This window comes from Panthera tigris, chromosome E1 (assembly GCF_018350195.1).
Source record: "Panthera tigris isolate Pti1 chromosome E1, P.tigris_Pti1_mat1.1, whole genome shotgun sequence".
Lineage (NCBI taxonomy): Eukaryota > Metazoa > Chordata > Mammalia > Carnivora > Felidae > Panthera > Panthera tigris.
The window spans coordinates 28,048,114-28,067,442 of record NC_056673.1 but is presented as its reverse complement, the minus strand read 5'-3'; the positions used below and the strand labels follow the sequence as shown (position 1 = coordinate 28,067,442).

General features: G+C 42.0%; 1 protein-coding gene across 7 annotated transcripts in view; it reads right to left on the bottom strand.

The window, feature by feature from the left end:
* Positions 1-19,329, bottom strand: part of TEX14 (testis expressed 14, intercellular bridge forming factor) — a 121,118-nt gene that overhangs the window by 24,292 nt on the left and 77,497 nt on the right. For 5 of the 7 annotated variants that reach the window (XM_042966043.1, XM_007086724.3, XM_042966042.1 and 2 more), the window contains 9 exons: positions 15,726-15,877; positions 14,121-14,311; positions 13,346-13,496; positions 10,872-11,773; positions 7,456-7,562; positions 5,095-5,183; positions 3,472-3,753; positions 2,498-2,598; positions 804-923 (listed from right to left, as the gene is read on the bottom strand). In XM_042966043.1, coding sequence (XP_042821977.1) covers positions 804-923; positions 2,498-2,598; positions 3,472-3,753; positions 5,095-5,183; positions 7,456-7,562; positions 10,872-11,773; positions 13,346-13,496; positions 14,121-14,311; positions 15,726-15,877 — 2,095 coding nt within the window. Of the gene's footprint in view, positions 1-803; positions 924-2,497; positions 2,599-3,471; positions 3,754-5,094; positions 5,184-5,386; positions 5,513-7,455; positions 7,563-10,871; positions 11,774-13,345; positions 13,497-14,120; positions 14,312-15,725; positions 15,878-19,329 lie in introns of all 7 variants that reach the window. The other 2 variants (XM_042966045.1, XM_042966040.1) reach the window with 2 other exon arrangements.

The window sequence follows — 19,329 nt, the reverse complement described above, 5'->3', positions numbered from 1 at the left end:
AACATGCCAGTCTGCTCACATTAAAAGCCAGAATAGCTGAAGGATTAACAATAGAAAACTGTTATCAGAAGTGCAGAAGAGTGGAAGTGATGCTTTTGTTGCATCACTGAATTCCTGCTAGTCAAATATTGTGTTTGAGATCTACAATCCTCCCTTTCCTCTATCCCACCTTCCATAGTGGTAAAAGGTCCAAAAAATGGTAGGTCAGTAGAAGGTGAGGTAGAAATTATATAAATAAATAAATAAATAAATAAATAAATAAACAAACAAACAAATACGTAAGAAAATGTAAGGAGCTTCATTTTATAAATGAAAATACTCTGTACAAATAGATGTTTGCAAAAGTTGGGCAGGTTCCCAAGAAAGCCCCATGCACTGCACAGCTCCACATTCATGCTGAGCCCTGGCCTCTAATTCTGGCTCTCTTGCCACTAAAGCTTGGCAGGCCAGGGCGAATTCCCTACATCTGTGGATCACCACTTCTTCACACAGAGGAATAACAGCAGGCCTTCTTCTCTTCCCCACAGGAAGGATATGTGAATTAGGTAACATGAAGAAAAGTGTTTTTAAAAAAAGTACAAAGTGATGTACAAATACAGGAACCACAGTTTTGGGAGAAACTGCATATGACTTTCCATTCTCACAAATCTTATTTTTCAGATGTCTTTTCAAAACACATGAAAACACTAAGTCGAAATTAGACGCTTTTATGTGTAAGCTATTTTTCTCAATAAAAATAATTTAAAAGAAATAAGGCAATAGAGAAAGCTGAAAAGTACTTTACCCTAAACTGTGGTTTTTACCTCTAGAGCTAAGTTTTCTTGAGCAGTTGAAGAATGAAAATATTCATAGTCTGGAGTTAAAAATTCATCTGTTACATCCTCAGAAGACTCTGGTGAACAAGTTGATTGCATGGACTGATCCTATTAATAATGTAGGAAATCACTTTTAGGTCGGTGTTCATTGTAAACAAATCCCTTTATAGTTGGATGCGGTGTTAATAACGGGGTTATCTAAAATCACTTGGGCCGCCCCCCTCCCACCTGTTTGCACCACCTGCCTCTGCCTTCCTTCCCCACAGCAAGCTGTGAACCGTTGCAGCAAGTGAGGCAAATGAAAATCCTGGGACTCATCATCCTCATCTGTACAATGGAGGCGGAGGGAGTTAGGTGACCTTTATGCTCTGAAATTCTAAGAAGAAAGGCCCTAGACAACTCAAGCTGGCACTGAGTTTGAACACCCACAGACGCAGTCCATGTGTTGGCATCGTCTTCCAGATGAGGAAGCTGAGGCCGCTCAAAAATAAGGAGTCCCCTGGGCACTACAGTTTAAAAGTGAAGGAGTATGATGTTAAAAATAGCAATGCAATCTCGATAATAAAAATAAAACTTGAAGATTCAAAAGTAACAGCTATTTCTTCACCATCTCCATTCCACCCCTTCCTTTTCTGCTTATTTCTCCATGTTCAGGCCCTGATCACCACATGCACAGGCAACTAACTAGCTTCTTTCCACACCTTCAATGATCCCTTTGCAGAGGTTTTATGATTTATTTCCTTGGATGCTGCTTTTGCCACATGCTTCCTCTTCCTGCACACTTGGCAGCTGCTCCCCTTCACCTCTTGTATCAAATTGAAACTTCTCAGACAAGCCTGGCCTCACATACCTTCCCCGTTTCCCTGACAGACCTGCTTCTCCAGCCAAGCCAGTATGCTTAACATGGCCTATCCTTCCAGCCCCCATGTGAGAAAAAGAATAAACTGTCCTAAATTGTCCTGTGGGTGGTTTGTGTGCCGTGATTAAATATAATAGTATGTTCTTTGAAAGATCTCAAATGTTATCACAATTGTATTTTTATATTATTTCATTTTCAGTTGCTGTTTATATTCTTTAAGTGACTGTGTCCTCCTATCACAACGATAACACACTCTGGTTCCTTAGTCTGGCTGGACTGTGGCCCAATTACATACCTCAAGGATGTGTTAAACCCCTGATGCAGGGCTGCAGCCTCAATGCACAGATCCTGCTGAGGTGCAGTTGCCAGGCAGAAACACATTCCTTCTACTGAGAGCTGAATTTGGGTCTCAGAGGACACTCTAGGTGAAGAAGGCCCTCTCATCACAACCCTGGCCTTGCTCTTCCTACTCCAATTGGACCTCAGTCACCTGCTGGGCCATGAGCTTTGATACCTGACCTCACACTGTGATTCCAGAGTTGGTCTCATCATCTACGCAGCTAGAAAGAAAGCTCAAGAGTTTCCAGAATCTGACACTTGTCTGTGTTCCACCCAAGCCCCAAGATACACAATGCTTTGAGTTGAACTGACTCAAACAGTATCTAGGCAGGGAGAAAATACTTTTCCATTCATGTGAAGCACATACTCCAACAAAAAAGAACTACTATAGATATTATTTCAATGTCATAATATATAACAACAACTCAGTTCTACTTTATTAGGTCCTTGGGTTCAACCTGGCTCTGCAGGCCATATTACTTACACTGTAAGATTTCTCAATGACCACAGATGCGTCAGAACTTGCTTGAAAGACTTCACTATGCTCTGGATACACATTTTTGCTGGGAGACAGGTGCCTGATACCTAATGATTATAACACAACCAGGGCCATAGTCATTCCATGATATTCAGATGGCATGGAAGGGAAGAGGAGTGGCAGGAGAGAAGAGATCTGTGAATATTCTGCCAAGGATGGCCATGTCCCATATGTCAGGTTCAGTCCAGGAAGTGGAGACTGTAAGTTTGGCCTGGCCCCAACACGTGGTCCTGTATCATCAATCCTTTGGCCCACCCATTCAAGGGGGATGGTTGATAAGGAACAGATTCTAAATACTAAAAGACCTCAAGCCAGTAGGTTTTCTACCTAACATAAATGAAAATTTTAGATGTACCTTTCTTTGATTTGTAAACAACTGTGAAATAATATTCCATGCCCTGATTGCATGCAAATTACCAGGTAGAAATGCATAGCCTTCAGTTTTAACCTGCAAATCTACAAAGTGATGACAGTCAATGCCATTTGTCTCTAGATTCCTCTAGCACAGAATCTCTAGGAGCCAGTGAAGTTTTTCTGGCTGAAAATGCAAAGAAATAGGCAGTAGGGAATGGCCATCTACTACTGTACTCAGGTGAAAAAAAAAAAAAAAAAAAAAAGGTTCAACTCCTTGCCAGGTTAGAGCTAACAACAGGGTCATGGTATACAGATTATTTTTCTCCCTTTGAGCAAATGGTCTGCTCCAGTAACAGAAAAACTCACGAATTTCTGGATTTTCTTTACCTACAGGAAGGACAATGGAATCAAAAGGGTATGCTGTTTTCCCCTGGAATTCAGGGATCCCAGATATATGGGAAAGGGGAGAAGACCAAGCAAAGGAAATATTCCAGGATGCTTACTTATATTTGAGAGCTAATAACTTGATAGAGCTCAACCATCCCAATTCCTCCAACTGCACTTACTGTTGAAGCTTTGAGGTCCAGGCTGTTTGCCATGCTGGTCACTGTCACAGTCACTGTTACCCATTTTGTTACATTTGCCATTTTCTCTTGACTCATCATTTTCCCTGGGATACTCTACAGTGCACTGCCAACCCACTTTCTCAGGGTCCCCAAGCGGGGGCTGCAGCAGGGAATCAGGCTCATCTTTAACTTCATCCTCTAAAGCCGCACTACTCTGAGGATGCCATGGTGGTACTGCCAGCTGCCCGGTGGCTGCTCTCTCTGCCATTTCTTTCACCTCCACTGGACAGAGAAAAAGTAGCATTTAAAACAGAACTGTGAACATTGGAGACAAAAGCTTTTGCTTCTTGAAGAGCTACAAAATACTTTTAAAGTTCATATTATCACAGTAATTGCCTTTGTAGAACTGCATCATCCTTAGCTTGCCCTTTTTGGTTCGAAGGGGAGGAGAGAAAAGAAGTGATAACACGGAAGGACAGAATTTCAGTTAATTTCTGAATTCTGGAGTAGAAGGTAGCAGAAAACTTGTAGACAGACCTTCCTGCTATGAAGATTTTACAAGAAAATAACATCTGCAGCCTGTAGAAACTAGTGGAAAGGATTCTATTTGAGTTTGTCTAGCCTCTCTGGACTATGCTGAGTTCATATTTTGGGAGTGTGTATATATGTGTGTGCTTATGTGCATGTGTCTTCATTCTAAATGTTCTATACTTTTGCTAATGTCATTTAACATTAGTATTAAAATACATAGACATCGTACCCTTTTAAAGATAAAACTGATACGAAAGGAAAATGCCCACAAGGTATATCCAAGTGACACTGAATGTTCTTTAATAATGAATGTTATATATTAAATTTCTATATCGTGTACTGTTTTTGCTATAGTTGTTATGTAATATCCATCAGTATACATACATATGTATATATATTAGTATTATAATCATCAGTATTATATACTGATATATATAGTATATACTATATATATATATAGTGATATATATATATAATATGTGTATATATATATATATAATGGAAATATTCCTATAAAGTCTAGAAATGAAAAAAGTTTTTTCCAGAAAAAAAAAACACTGAACAAAACAGTATACACAGTGGTGGACTTGATAATCTCTTTTCTTTGGACTAATAACACAAAATATGTTCATTTAAACAATGTTAAAAGACATAGGTTATCTTTCCTGACTAGATGGTAAAAAAAGAAAGAAGAAAAAAGCATTTCCCTTCTGTAATTTGTAGCCAGAAAGGCCTTGCTTTTATTTTTTTAATGTATTTTTTTAAGTTTATTTACTTTGAGAGAGAGAGAAAGAGAGAGAGAGGGAGAGAAAGGGAAAGAAAGAGTCCTAAGAAGTCAGCATGGAGCCTGACAGGGCTTGAACTCACAAGCCGTGAGATCATGACCTGAGCCCAAATCAAGAGTCAGACACTTAACCAACAGAGCCACCCAGGCACCCCAGAAAGCCTTGCTTTTAAACTGGAATGATCCAACAGTAGAAAAGAATGTGGGAGGCTGGTGCAATACTGGCTGTGTACTTAGAGATAACAAGCAGGTTAGAAATATACTTTAAATTTCATTTTGCCCAACAGAACTTAGGATGTTTTACTCACATTTCCATTTTAAGTGTACCTCTCCATCATCTTCGTTATTTCTTAACTTTGTATGACAGATTTCAGAAGACACAGATTCCACACTGATCCTAAATTAAATAAAGGGGGGGGGGGGACAGGGTAGACACAAATATAGTAGTTTGCTCAAGTTCCTGACACAACCCTGAGCCCTGCAGCTCCAGCCCACCCGGACCATCCTTTACTCTCAGAGCCATTCCTGGGGTTGCACTGACTCCTGCCTGCCACCAGAGAGTGTCAGACTCCCCAGCGTTCCGACAGCAAGACTCCTTACCTAGTAGAGGCCTGGCCAGGGCTGGATGACACCAGAGGTCCCTTCAGGTGGCTTGGCACAGGGAAAACTACACTATTAAGCTGAGTCAACTTGGTTCGGGCACTAGACTCTTTAGACCTTCCCTGGCTAGGAAATGAAAGGACTGGGCTAGAAGACCTCTGAGGTTTTTTTTCAGTTTCCAAATTCAGATTTCATGATTCTAAAAGTACTCTTGAAAATTTTTCAGAGGTAGAAGAAACCCCACAATTGAAACACAGTTTCAGTAGACAGACTTCTAGTCCCTGAGCTATTGCAGAGCCCCCGACCCCAACAATGCCACAGAACACAGGTGATGGTTCAGTAACTGTTCCTACCCTTTGTTCAGAATTCTTTTATAACAGGCCCACCTGCATATCAGTGATAGCACAATAACTAACAATTGTAAGCATGGTCTTAAGGCACCAGGGAACCTGAAGAACATTCAGAGATCTTCAGCTTAGTTTCACTGAGCTCCAGACCCTACCCACCACTAACTAGCTGCCTGCCTTTGGCACACTTTAATCTCTCTGTACAAAGGTTTCCTCATCTGAAAAACAAGGGAATCTCTTTTCCTCTACATATCCATGATTATATATGTATCTTATCATCTATTAAACTAACCCTTTGAAAATGTGTGACTTGTGGCATATATATGAATTCCTTGTTATCCTGAATGCCCTACTTCCCTGCTGGACCAGAAAGCAGAGAGACTGAATTAGAAAGGTCAAATCTGATTGGCTTCTTTAAAGAGCAATCTGACAGCAGCTATCAAGTTATCTTTAAAATGTTTAAACCCTTCACCTAGTAACTCTACTTCTGGCAATCCATCAAGGACATAATTCCAAAGTGCAGAAACAGTTGCACTGACAAGTCACTGTGGCCCTATTCAAAATGGACAAAAAAATAACACAACCTAAAATTCAACAATGGGGGAAATCCAACAATTATGAGTTCACAGAAGGTTTTCCAATAATGTGAGATAATGCTCTTGTTCTAATGTAAGGGGAAAAAATCAGCATATAAAAGTACCTATATATGTTTACACGTCATTATAATTTTATATCTAAAAAAGATATAAAAAGACTAGGTGGATTGGCAGCAAAATGTCAAACTTTTCTTTGGTCTGTTTTTTTGTTTTTTGGGGGGAACACGGTGAATAGGGGCTTTGATTTACCACCTAATGCCTATACTGTCACCGCATCTGCTTCTCTCAATGATGTGAGCTCTAACCCCTTTGGTGCCAGTTAGTTGGTTCTCCAGTAATTCTCTTTGTAAAGGTAACATACACTGAACTAAGTCTGGGTATTCTCCTTGATACTCCCTTAGTGAACACATTTACCAACATGAAAGGAACAGCAAACTCTTGTTGCTAGTCTCAGTCAACACTGGAAAAGAAACAAAAAGTTACTTCTTTCCAGAACTGACTTCAAAACCATGGATTAAAATCATTTAACCACAGAAAAGAAAAACTGAAATTGATGGACTAGTCTATCTTGAAACACACTTATTGGCCCTTTAATAATCGCCCCTATGCAAAATAAAATGTTTTACATAAGTTCTTAAAAACTCACTGTACACATATGCTCTCCTTCCTGTGATATGTGCTGAAGCCAATTCATTTCATTGATTTGGCTGGAAATCAGAAGCTGCATGGTTAACAGTTGTATTGTTCAACCCTGCTCCGACGTCAGGGATGTTTATTTTGAACAACCCTGGTTTCCAAACAGTTTGGTTTCTGGAGCACTGGCAAATGGGGTACCTGGCATCTCTTTTTATAAGAAAAACAATTTTGGTAGCTTTGGAAAGGCAAGGTGCTTTGCTTTTGATAAATGATGAATTCTGATTAACCTGCAGGTCCTTTACCTTTGATGTTTTCTCCTACAAGTTCCCGTTACACAGCTCCTTCCACTCATTCAAAGGAGAAAACCTGCCAAGATCTGTTTCTGTGTTACTGTTTTTCATCACTCACAGTCTCTTTGTGACAAGACACATGAAGATCATTAAGTGGTTTTGGGGTCACATGAGAGTCTAAGAACAAAATGTTAACCCACCTGCTGGTATTTGGGCTCCTGTTTCTTTCCAAACTGTGCTTGGCTCCTTGAGAGGGCTGCGATTGTTCACTTGTGCCCTGTTTTCCAGGTCCACTAAAAGTTGGCAGCTTAAAAAGAGTAGACATGTTTCAGTGCTTTGATGAAGGAATTCCTCTTCTCTTCACTCTCACATTCTATTTTTCAAGCCATTCTTGCTAAATGTGCAGAAATAATTGAACCTACTAAGATGATTTCCCTTTTCATGTTTCATACCTAATAACTCATATATTGCGTGGAGGTCTTTTACATAGAGAAGCCGGCCCCCAACAACCCAATCCAGACTGGGAGCAAGTGAAGAATAAGCAGACAAAACAGACATCAAAAATCCCAAAACTTCCCCCTATATTATTATTGAGGCAGCAATCTTTGTGGCAGGAAACCGGGGCCCTGGGTTCTAGTCAAACCCTTACTCAGAATAACCTAAGAAAGTCTTGTGCTTCAGTTTCCTCATCCATAAAACTGGGATGTAGTATCTATCTGAGTCCACCAGTGAGGATGCTATGAAAATAAAGCACACTAAAATAAAAGCTACAATACTTGGAAATAGAAGTAAATTAAATCACAGGCGCCTGTATGGCTCAGTCAGTTGAGTGTCCGACTCTTGATTTCAGCTCAGGTCATGATCCCAGGGTCGTGAGATCCAGCCCTGCCTCAGGCTCCACACGGAGCCTGCTTAAGATTCTCTGTGTCTGTCTCTCCCTCTGCCCTTCTCCCCCACTCATGTTCTCTATCTAAAAAAAAAAAAAAAAAAAAAAGTAAATTAAACACTGTATATTTTATCCCAAAGAGAGAATTTTGGATCTGCTCATTCCAAGTTTAACAAACTTAGTTCATTGTACTTCCTAACCTTCGGCAAATTGAGACAACAAATGTGGTATTTTGGGATGACATCAAGATGCCTAAAAGTGAGAGGATGTGCAAAAATGATCATAAGCTCCCTAAAGTATGAGCTCCAGAGGACTCTGTGTGGGGAGAAGATTCCTTAGCAGGGGCTAAGGGCAACAACTTTATCATGGAGCATCAAGTAACAGATGTTCTGAAAAATGTCATGGTCACCAAGGAAAGATTAGAATATATTCAAAATAGGTATTTAGGATAATGGGAAGTTTGTAATGTTTTCATTTAGTATGATTAAAAATTTAAGAACTGATAAATTAATGGATTTCAATTAACTGAAAAATCCATTTAGATGGAAATGCCTTATTCCGTGATTATGCTAGAAAAGCAAGGTAAATTTTTTAAAGAAAAATTCAATATGGTACAATTGTTTTATCCATAGTCATATGTATTACTAGATGGTTTTCAATGAGGCTTGCCATGAATTCCTTCCCTTGTTGTCCACACTGCCACAAGATAGCTGGAACCTATTTCCCTCCTCTTGAATCTGGGCTGGCCTTGCGGCTTTGACCAACAGAAAGTAGCAGCAGTAATACTGTCCTAGGGCTGGGACTAGTTTTTAAAGAGGCTTAGCAGTTTCAGCTTTCACTTGGGAAGGCAGCTGCCATGCTGTAGAGAAGCTTGGATGAGATTATTTATTGGATGATGAGAAGCCAAGTGCAGAGAGGGGCCGCTTGGAGGAGGCCAAGGCACCAGGCATGCCAATGAGGCCTTGAACCTTCTTGCCTATCCCAGCCTCCAGCTGAATACAGTCAGGAGAGTGATCCCAGCCCATGCCACACAGAGAGAATCACCAGGTAAGCCCTGTCATATTTCTGACCCACAGAATTGTGAGAAATAAATTATTGTTTTAAGCCACGAAGTTTGGGTTTTTGTTGCTGTTATTACATAGTGATAAATAACCAAAACATAACATACAAGGAACCTTTTTATTATTATTATTTGAGAGAGAGAGAGACAGAGAGAGAGAGATGGCTGGCAGGGGAGGTGGAGGAGGGAGGGGGGATAGGAGAGAGAAGGAGGGGAAGAGAGGAGAGAGGGAGTGAGAGAGTGAGAGTGAGAGAGAGAGAGAGAGCAAGAAGAGAATCTTAAGTAGGCTCCACACTCAGCATGGAGCCTGACAGAGGGCTCAATCCCATGACCCTGGGATCATGACCTGAGCCAAAACCAACAGTAGGATGCTCAACAAACTGAGCTACCCAGGAGCACCAAGAAAACTTATTTCTAATAGTTTTCTAATGAATTTGAAATTTCAACATAAACAGAAATTAGAGTCTAAGTAAGTTCTTTGTGCCTTCTTTTTATAAAAAAAAAAAAATGCCAACACTTTTCCAAATGTTTTAAGTGAGGACTGAAGTCTGACATTCAGCAGGGCACAGTGAAAGAACACTAAACTAGGAGTGAAGAAATCTGCCCCTAATCAATTGTGAGCCTTGGCAGTAGTGTAGTAAGGTGGGGGGGGGGGGGGGGGTGGCGAGGGTTGCTGTCTGCCCTGTGCAGGCAATTAAAGGATGTACTACAGGTAGAGAATTTTTAAACTATAATAAAACCCACTAAAAGCTGGCCAGCTTTTTATCACTGCAGGCCAGCAATTCTAAATAATTTCAGTAAAAAGTCCTCCTTCTAAATGAGGCTGACCTCTCCTACCTCAACCCCACCTCTGTAACACCTGGACATTAGGAAGTTTAAGGCACTGAACTTGAGCTTCATACTCTGTAAAATGATGGGGTTGATCCATCTCTAAAATCCTGGTTCAAGAGGCAGCCAGCATTCCATGTGTGAACTTGTTCAGACTCATTCATTTATTCATTCCCTCAGTGACCATTTGCCAAGTACCTACTATGTGCCAGGCACCCTTGCTAGGACACAGAATGAGTAAGACACAGACCCTGTCCTTAAGGAGCTCATGGAAGAGCTACAACCTCACTAAGCCTCAAGCTACACCTGCCAAGCCAGCTCCCATGGTATCTTCTCGCCTTCTTTGAGGTGTCTTCTTTGATGACCAGGTCCATCTGTCCCATACTGGGGCTACTCATAGGTAGAGTCTGTGGGTCATGCATCATCATATCCCAGAGTCTAATGCATAGCCTCTGGCTCTATAAATGTTTATTGAATGAGTGAGTAAATGAGTGACTAAACAATTTAGAATGGGGATTAATACCGGCCCAAGATACCATATTTAGTAAGTTGAACCACGTATAATTGTCAATACTTGAATATTTTGACCTATAAGACAGCAATTTCAAATAGTTCAATCTGATGCATGGATTACAAAGAACATGGGCTGTATGTTGGGTTTGGAATGAGAGATGAAGAGTATCTACCTTGGAATTCCATCCTAGAGGCCTTATTTCCCAAAGCCAAGAGGACCCCACTATGAGTTGGTTGTATTTAGGTTAGTCCTTTCACATGGATTAGGGGCTATGCTGAATCATGTTCCAGATCCTGCTCACGCTGCCCTGCCTCCCACTTAGCTGTACCTGATGGCTCTTCTCTGACTGATCCCCAGTGCTTTCTTCAGAGACTTGGATGACAGGTTTCCAGCCACAGTCACTTCTTTTCCTGGACCTTTTGCCAAAATGTCCTCCTTGAAAGTCTCTCACCATGGAAGATCTTGTCAGGGTTTGGCAATTGCCACTGGGGTCCAGCTGCTGGCCTCTCGGCAGCTGCATGACAGGTGGAACATAGGTGGAAGCTGGGGGGCCCAAGGCTGAAGGTGAGTCATAAATGTTTGTAAACTCTCTTGAAGAAGCCCACAAAGACCTGTACTCCTCCTGCCCCTTTTGTATCATCTCAAGTTTATCAATTTTCTGTTCAGTATTCCTCAGCAAATCGGCATTCTGGTACATTAATGTCTGTGAAATCTTCAGATTCAGCACACACTTACTGATGTACTCCTCGGTCATGCACCTATTGCTCCCATTGCCCTTGGCTTCTCTGGCTAGCTCAGGTAGGCTGGGTGAACTAAGAGAACCATTTTGCCAATCCCAGTCCTCAAAGGAGAGCTCTGTGTCAGCTTCTGAAGAGCTCTCGTCCTCATCATAAAAACAGCATGCTTCTCTCTCCATCTTTTCCAACTCTTCTTCCATGGACTTTAGTTCATCTGCTTGGCTTGGTCCAGCTCCCACAACAGATGAATCAGTTCCTGGGGGCTCCTCCTTCGTGTTATCTCCCCTGTCCAGGCAGCCTGAGTAGATTTCATTGATTTCAAAGCTGCAGAGGCTAGCCTGACCTGGGCTGGGCCCCCTGGCGTCCTCTTCCATCACAGAGCAGGCAGGAGAAGCAGCATCTCGGTTCTGAGTCTCCTTGGCCATCAGACCTGGATCTAGGACCTGAGGATCTGGTGTTGCTTTCTCCGTGGGTGAATGAAGCCGACTGCCTGCTGGAAAGAGTGGCAACATGCAACGGATTAAAGTGATCACATGCAGCAACTTAGCAGCCTTAGCATGTTGCTCCAGCGATATGAGAATGGAGAAAGAAACTTTTTAGTTTCCCATTCCCTTCCCAGGTGTGGAAGACTACAAGATACGCTCCCAGAAGGTGAGGGAGTATTTCTAAGAGATGAAAATTCCCATTTTGACATGAGTTGAGGTAGAAAATTGGGGAGGGGTCAAACCCTGGGGAAAATGTTCTAAGCTTAAGTTACAATGTGTTCAAAACATGCCTAACTATCAGGACATGCAAATTACAGGCCCCTGAATCTTAAAAACTAAATTCATAGCTTTCTTTACACACACAGGAGTTTGAATATTCATGTCAGTTAAAGTTATGCTCTTGGCGAGCATCTGATAAAAGTAGCCAAGACACTGCTCGAGAAGCCACTACATAATGGGAAGAATAATTAATTCAAAAAATACCACTAGAACTGATCACCCATCACCTCTGGTTGATGGTATACAGCTCCCAGAGAATGGGATGGAGGAGCCAAAGTAATGAAAGCTTGTGGGAGGTCATTCTGGAGGCCTCCAGCCCTGTCCAAAGAGAGGCAGAAAGAATGGTCACTTGGCCTGGATTCCAGCTCTTTAGTAAGTTCTGGAATCCTGAGCAAGCCATAACCTCTCTCAACTTTAGTGTTCTCATCTGGAATATGAGGATATTAACCCAGATGACTGCAAGGTCCTTTTCAGCTCTGCATTCTAAGATTTCGTTTTTTTTTTAACGTTTATTCATTTTTGAGAGACAGAACAGAGCACGAGCGGGGAAGAAGCAGAAAGAGAGGGGGACAGAATCCAAAAGCAGGTTCCAAGCTCTGAGCTGTCAGCACAGAGCCCAATGCGGGGCTCAAACTCACTGACTGCGAGATCACGACCTGAGCTGAAGTCAGACACTCAACCGACTGAGCCACCCAAGTGCCCCTAAGATTTCTAAATGTACGAACAAAGCTATAAAACTATATGAAAAGCTTGGAGGGAAACACCAAAATATTAACAAATTATTTCTAAGTGGCAGAATTAAAATAAGTAATTTTCTTCTTTGTATGATTTCAAGTTTTCTATAATGAACAGATAATAGTTTTAAATATAAAAATCACCATTTTGGGGGATGCCTGGCTGGCTCAGTCAGTTAAGCATCTGACTATTGATTTTGGCTCAGGTCATAATCTCACAGTTCATAATATTGAGCCCTATGTCGGGCTCTGCCTGCTTGAGATTCTCTCTCTCCCTCTCTCTCAAAATGAAATTAACTTTTTAAAAAATCACCGTTTTTATTTGTGAAGCAATTAAATAAATTCCTAAGAATAATCATACTAGAAATAAACTGGCTGTTACTGCTTAGTTCTGGAGTCAAAAATATTTAACTTAGTAATTTCAAGGATCTTGATTTTTCTTGAAGGCATCAATCTTTTCCCAGTGTAAGTGATGTGTACAGTCTGGAGGAGTTGATTAGTTGTAGCCTGCAACTCTTGGAACCCATTCATGTCAATTAATGCTTAACCTGTGGGTTAAGGCCATACCCGTTTCCTTTAGCTCTTTTATTTCCAAGTTAGGGGTCTCTTTCAAATGTTCTGACATCAGTCCTAGACAAACATTGACATCAGGATGGAGTTCATATCTCTGCATCTTGGGGCTCTCAGTTGGCTGAGTTCTCTGGGCTCCGAGAAAATCCTATAATAAGGGAAATATCATCAAGGACATATTTGCAATTATCTGAATGTCACTAGTATTTTTTAAGCAGGTCTAGGTATCAAATAAACTTCTTCTTCCTGTTGGGTAGACTGACTGTAATCCAAATTGGCTAATTCATTGTTATTACTGATATATATTTTTTTAATTTTAGAGAGAGAGCATGAGCAGGAGTGAGGGGCAGAGGGTGAGATGGGGGGGGGGAATCTTAATCTCCGTTCAGCAAGGAGCCAGACATGGGGCTCTATCCCATGACCCTGGGATCATGACCTGAGCCAAATCAAGAGTCAGACGTTCAACCAACTAAGCCACCCAGGCACCCCTAATATTTTTTAAATAATAACAATAGCTTCCAGTCACTGAATAGCATTATGTGCCTACAGGATACCTCTACTATGTGCCAACCTTCTCCAGCCCCCCTCATCAATTTCCTGCTGCCCTAACCAAGTGAAGCAGTTAGCAGCTCCTTTTCTTGGGAGCACAGAAAGGATATGATGAAATGAGGATTTCCAAAACTTCTTTCAACTAGCTTCTTCCTTGTCTCTAACCCCCTATGCCTCTGTGACGAGTAAGCAGAAATAAAGTCCTAACAGCTTCAGAGCTTACCTTTAAGTCGTTCTTCAAAATGTACCGGATATCTTGAAGGTTCATAGTTCGGTCTTTCTGCTTGACCTGGATGCCTGACTTAACAATATCATAATAAGGTTTTGGAAGCCTTACATCAGCTTCTAAATAATTTCCCAAGACTATGGCTTCTTTAATAACTGAGCCATCTAAGCCATTCCAGGGTATGTTATCTGGTAAAGAAAAGGTCACAGGAAAAAGTAACATAAAGAAATCATGTTTTAAAAACAGAAGAAATCATGTAAAATTGGGTAATTGGGGTAACCTTAGTTAAGTCACTCAACCCCTTTAAACATTAATTTCTCTTTATAGAAAAAACTATCTGGATGACCAGTCATAGACAAGAAACCACTTTACCCATTTACCAGGGAAATCCCTGCTACGGAGACAGGAACAAGCACTGTCAGAATTATGTACATGTGGGCTCCCTGCTGGCAGACCTGGAGACCACAGGAAATGTTTCATGGCATCAGGATGGGCAGCTCAATGCACTCCTCTCATGGAAGGTGTGGTTTTGCCTCTCAGACTGTAAACACTGCTAAATGAGAGGGAACACTCACCTCCTCAGTGAATGTGGTTTTACTGTGTGTGTGTGTGTGTGTGTGTGTGTGTGTGTGCGCCCTCTCTTGAAAGATTCCTTCTATCTTCAGATATGTGATCACTTCCTTAGCATTAGGGTCTTGAAGGATTGAATGGCTTCCATATCTGTCAGGTGACACTGCTTATATACACATTGAACTCTAGGTGTGTTTGGTTTCATAGTTTATTTCTCAGAGGCCAGTCTTTTCCCCTCATTTACAAGTTCTTAAAGGGCACCTCACAGAGACCCCTAAGCACTGACAGCAATATTCAGTTTAAAAACTTTGTTTGGATTGGGGCACCCGGGTGGCTTAGTCGATTGAGCGCCTGACTTTGGCTCAGGTCATGATCTCACAGCTCGTGAGTCCAGGCCCATCAGGCTTGCTGTTGTCAGCGTGGAACTGACTTCGGATCCTCTGTCCCCCTTTCTCTCTGCTCCTCCCCTTCTCACGCGCTCTCTTTCTCAAAAATAAATAAACATTGGGGCGCCTGGGTGGCGCAGTCGGTTAAGCATCCGACTTCAGCCAGGTCATGATCTCGCGGTCCATGAGTTCGAGCCCCGCATCAGGCTCTGGGCTGATGGCTCGGAGCCTGGAGCCTGTTTCCGATTCTGTGTCTCCCTCTCTCTCTGCCCCTCCCCCGTTCATGCTCTGTCTCTCTCTGTCCCAAAAATAAATAAAAAACGTTGAAAAAAAAATTAAAAAAAAAAAATAATAAAATAAATAAATAAATAAATAAACATTAAAAAAAAAAAACAACTTTGCTTGGATTAAATGCATCACCACTAATAGGAGGATAGGTTGGCTTTGCTGAGTCTCAAAGAACAAGTCAAAACAGATTTCTGGACAATCACCTCATATCTTCTATTAAGTACAAAGAAGTTTCCGTGAAGAAATCTCTTTTTCCTATGTTCTGAATTTTCATAAAAGTAACTCTTGTGAAAAAAAAGAAAAAAACCCAACCTAAGAGTAGAGACTCTGGTCATAGTGAATGTGCTCTTGGATCTACCTGTTAAAATCTCCTGTATGATCATAGAAAAGCTGTAGATGTCCGACTTCACTGTGGCTGCCTTCTCTAAGATCACCTCCGGGGCAGCCCAGTTGTACAGCTGGGTTGGGAGGGGCACTCGAGTAAGGTCCCTGTGTACACGTCCATCCTGGCTACAGAAGGAAACACAAGGTCAGGCTCATGTCTTAAAGGATCATCATGACCATCACACAGTACCTCTGTGAAACATCTACCTCTGAAGACTGGCAACCTCCTTGAGCTTCTAGAAACCCAGCTAGACCCTAAGCTAACCCTCGCTGCCTGCTGTTTCAACCTACCTGAGTGGGCCCTGCCCACCCTCAACCTCATCTGGCTCTCTCTCACTCAAGTCACGGGGGCTCTCTTTGAGTTTCTCCAGCATGCCAAGTACATCACCATTTCAGGTCTTTGCACTGGAAACTGGCTTCTTCTGCATGCCATGCTCTGCCCAGAGATCCTAGCTTGACTGGCTGCTTCTTATAAGAAAGGTATTAGCTTGAAAATTACCTCTTCAGAAAGGCCTTCCCTGACCACCTGTAGTCCTGTTTTATTGGCTTCAGAGCACATATTATCTGAAGTTTTGTTCATTTACTTACTGTTTATTATCTGTCTCCCCTCTGCTAGAGTCAGCTCCATGAGAAGAGGCACCTTATCTGTCTTTTATATCATGTATCTCTAAACTTACATGAGGGCCTCAATGCCTACTTAAGACTCTGTCAAGACCCCCCTCAAGCTCCATCTGCTTTATCAAAGTCCCTTGTGGGACTCCTCCAATTCCTGTGATTGCTTCTCTTCTGAACTCTGCCCTCTTGGGAACAAGTCCTTTCAGTTCAACACTCAAAGGTTCACTGATGTGTTTGAAAAACTCAACTGGGTCCCAACTAGACTCCTTGAGAACTAAGTCATAGCATCCTCAATATCTGCTGAGCCAACAAGAGTCCTCAGGGTGAAGTTAGCGCCCACTTCCATCTACAGGTGTCATGAAAATCTAATGAGACCTTGCATGTGGAGAACACTCTGAGCCATAAAGCACTATGCAAGTAAGTTATTAATATGAATGTTATGGTAGGCATTTGGTAAAGACTGAGGACTGCTAAGTTAAGAATTAAGTTTTTGAGGCACCTGTGTGGCTCAGTCGGTTAAACATCCGACTTCGGCTCAGGTCATGATCTCACAGCTTATGAGTTCAAGCCCTGCATTGGGCTCTGTGCTGACAGCTCAGAGCCTGGAGCCTGCTTCGGATTCTGTGTCTCCGTCTTTCCCTGACCCTTCCCCCACTCATGCTCTGTCCCTCCCCCCACCTCAAAAATAAACATTAAAAAAAATTTTTTTAAAGCAAGTGACCAGAAGTTCTTTGCTGGGCTGGTGAAGGCCAGATTTGAGGATGGGATGGGCTTCTTGGACTTTGAGCAAACCTCCCTAAATAATATTTCTTCCAGCAGAGCTTTTGGTAGATGGCAGTGAGTTCAGGAAATCATGAAATGAAAGCTGGTATTGACTTTTTGGTTGTATTGCTAAATAGTTAGATGTGGCCTAGTATAATGTGAACAGCATACAAGCATGCCAATATCACAGGAAAAGCAATGGAGTGTTTTCCCACCAGAGATATACTCTGAAGACCTAGTATGTTTGGCTCTTCACTTCACAGGCTGATTCTCCAAGGGAAACACTCACTACATTCTCAGGCCTCTTAGGCTTGTCTAAGGTTCAGATAAGGGTAAGTCACTTACAACCAGTATTTATATCCTTTCTCTTTTACTTCCACTCACCTTCTTCTCCTATAATCCTCCTTTCCTCTCTGTTAAAGCTAGTCGTAGGGGGGTGGGGGGTGGCGCTTCTTTTCTGGCTATCATTCTGGGGCAGTTATTTTTCTAAGCTTCAGCTCTGACATCATTAAAATTACATTTGGCTACAGCTATGTGATACCACTTGCAAAGGTCAATCCCAGCTCTAAAGATTCCATTAAGAAGGAGTTGAAGAATAAGAAAAACTGCTCTGTCATTTTCATACCATGAGATGGAGTGTTACCCTTGACAATGACATTCAACAAATAAAATGTTTCCAAAAATAAACGTGGAATTGAAAGCTATTTTGGATTCTTGGATCCCAGCTCATGTTATCAGCTGTCAAAGAAGGATGTGCCGTTGTGGCTGTAACTGCTTGCTGACTGACATTTCTGCCTGAAATTCCATTCTGAGGTCAGCAAACCCAAAAGGAAACACACACCTTCCTACTCAGTTATCTCCCAGCCCCTCATTTGACCAATTTATGAACACCAGCTTCTCAATGCATCTCACATTTTTCACTTCTATTCTGATTCTGTAGTCACCACCACACCCTACACAGTGGCCTCCTAGTTGGGCTTCCTATCCTCAACCTCTGATCCATTCTCTCCTGATAGCCAGGAAACGTCCTCTACCACTTGGTTGTAGCCATAGCTGGGTAACTTCAGACCAGCTCTTCACCTCTCTGGGCCTTGGTTTCCTCATCTGTAAAAGACAAGATTGGGCTGGGGCATCTCCAAAGTTCTAGTTCACTCTAGGATTCACATTTCTACAGAGAGCTCAGGCAGAAGAAACTGTTATACCTCCATGTAAACAACAGATGGTGCTCCATCACCAGCAAATAGATTGTATTCTTTCACAGGCTTCCTGAAAAGCCTTTGTTATGGAAGACAAAAATGTCCAAACGCCTTAGCTTTCACTGCTGCTGAGCACATAGCCAAAGTGACCAATCCCATTCTGAACAATTTCGAGTTTTCCCATCATCTACACTCATCTGTTCACTTAACCAACAAATACCGAGGACTTACTACATGACAGGTCCTGAGCTGAAAATGAACATGCACCCTTCCTGCCCTCTCAAAGGTCACCATCTGGTGGGACAGACACATAGCTGTAGAGGAAAGGAATATGCTAAGTACTCAGGGACCAGAACTTCAGTACAGGCTTCACGGGTGTGGTGAGAGACTGTGCCTGAGGAAAATTTAAAGGATAAACAGGCAAGTTATTCACTGAGAGGTGGCCTATACTGAAAGAGGCTTTGGAGGGCCAAGCAGGGAATGGGAAGTGAGAAGGTTGGCACTGTGGGTAGAGCCTCACGTTGGAAGGCTTCCACACCCTGCAAAGTGCCTGGACTTAAATCATGTAGGCAATGGGGAGACACTGAAAGGTTTTCACTGGAACTGAGAATGGACTTGATCCGAGGCTGTGCAGCTCAACTGGGGACAGCTGTCTGGCCTCTACCAGTTCTCATGTGGACAAGTACTACAGTTACACCCTAACTGCTTCCCTGCCTCTCTCCTGTCTCCTCTCAGCCCCTTCTTCACATGTAGGAACGAGAAGGATCTTAGCCTGTCAATCATCCATGACACCATCCGATAAATAAATAAATAAATAAATAAAGAAAGAAAGAAAGAAAGAAAGAAAGAAAGAAAGAAAGAAAGAAAGAAAGAAAGAAAGAAAGCCCTTCAAGCATCCCAATGTTCTTAGGATAAAATAAAAACTCTCCACCAAGGTCCACAGAGCCAAACACAACCAATTCCCCCCTTAAAGGACTAAGGGCATGCGTGGTTTGGGAAGCAAGA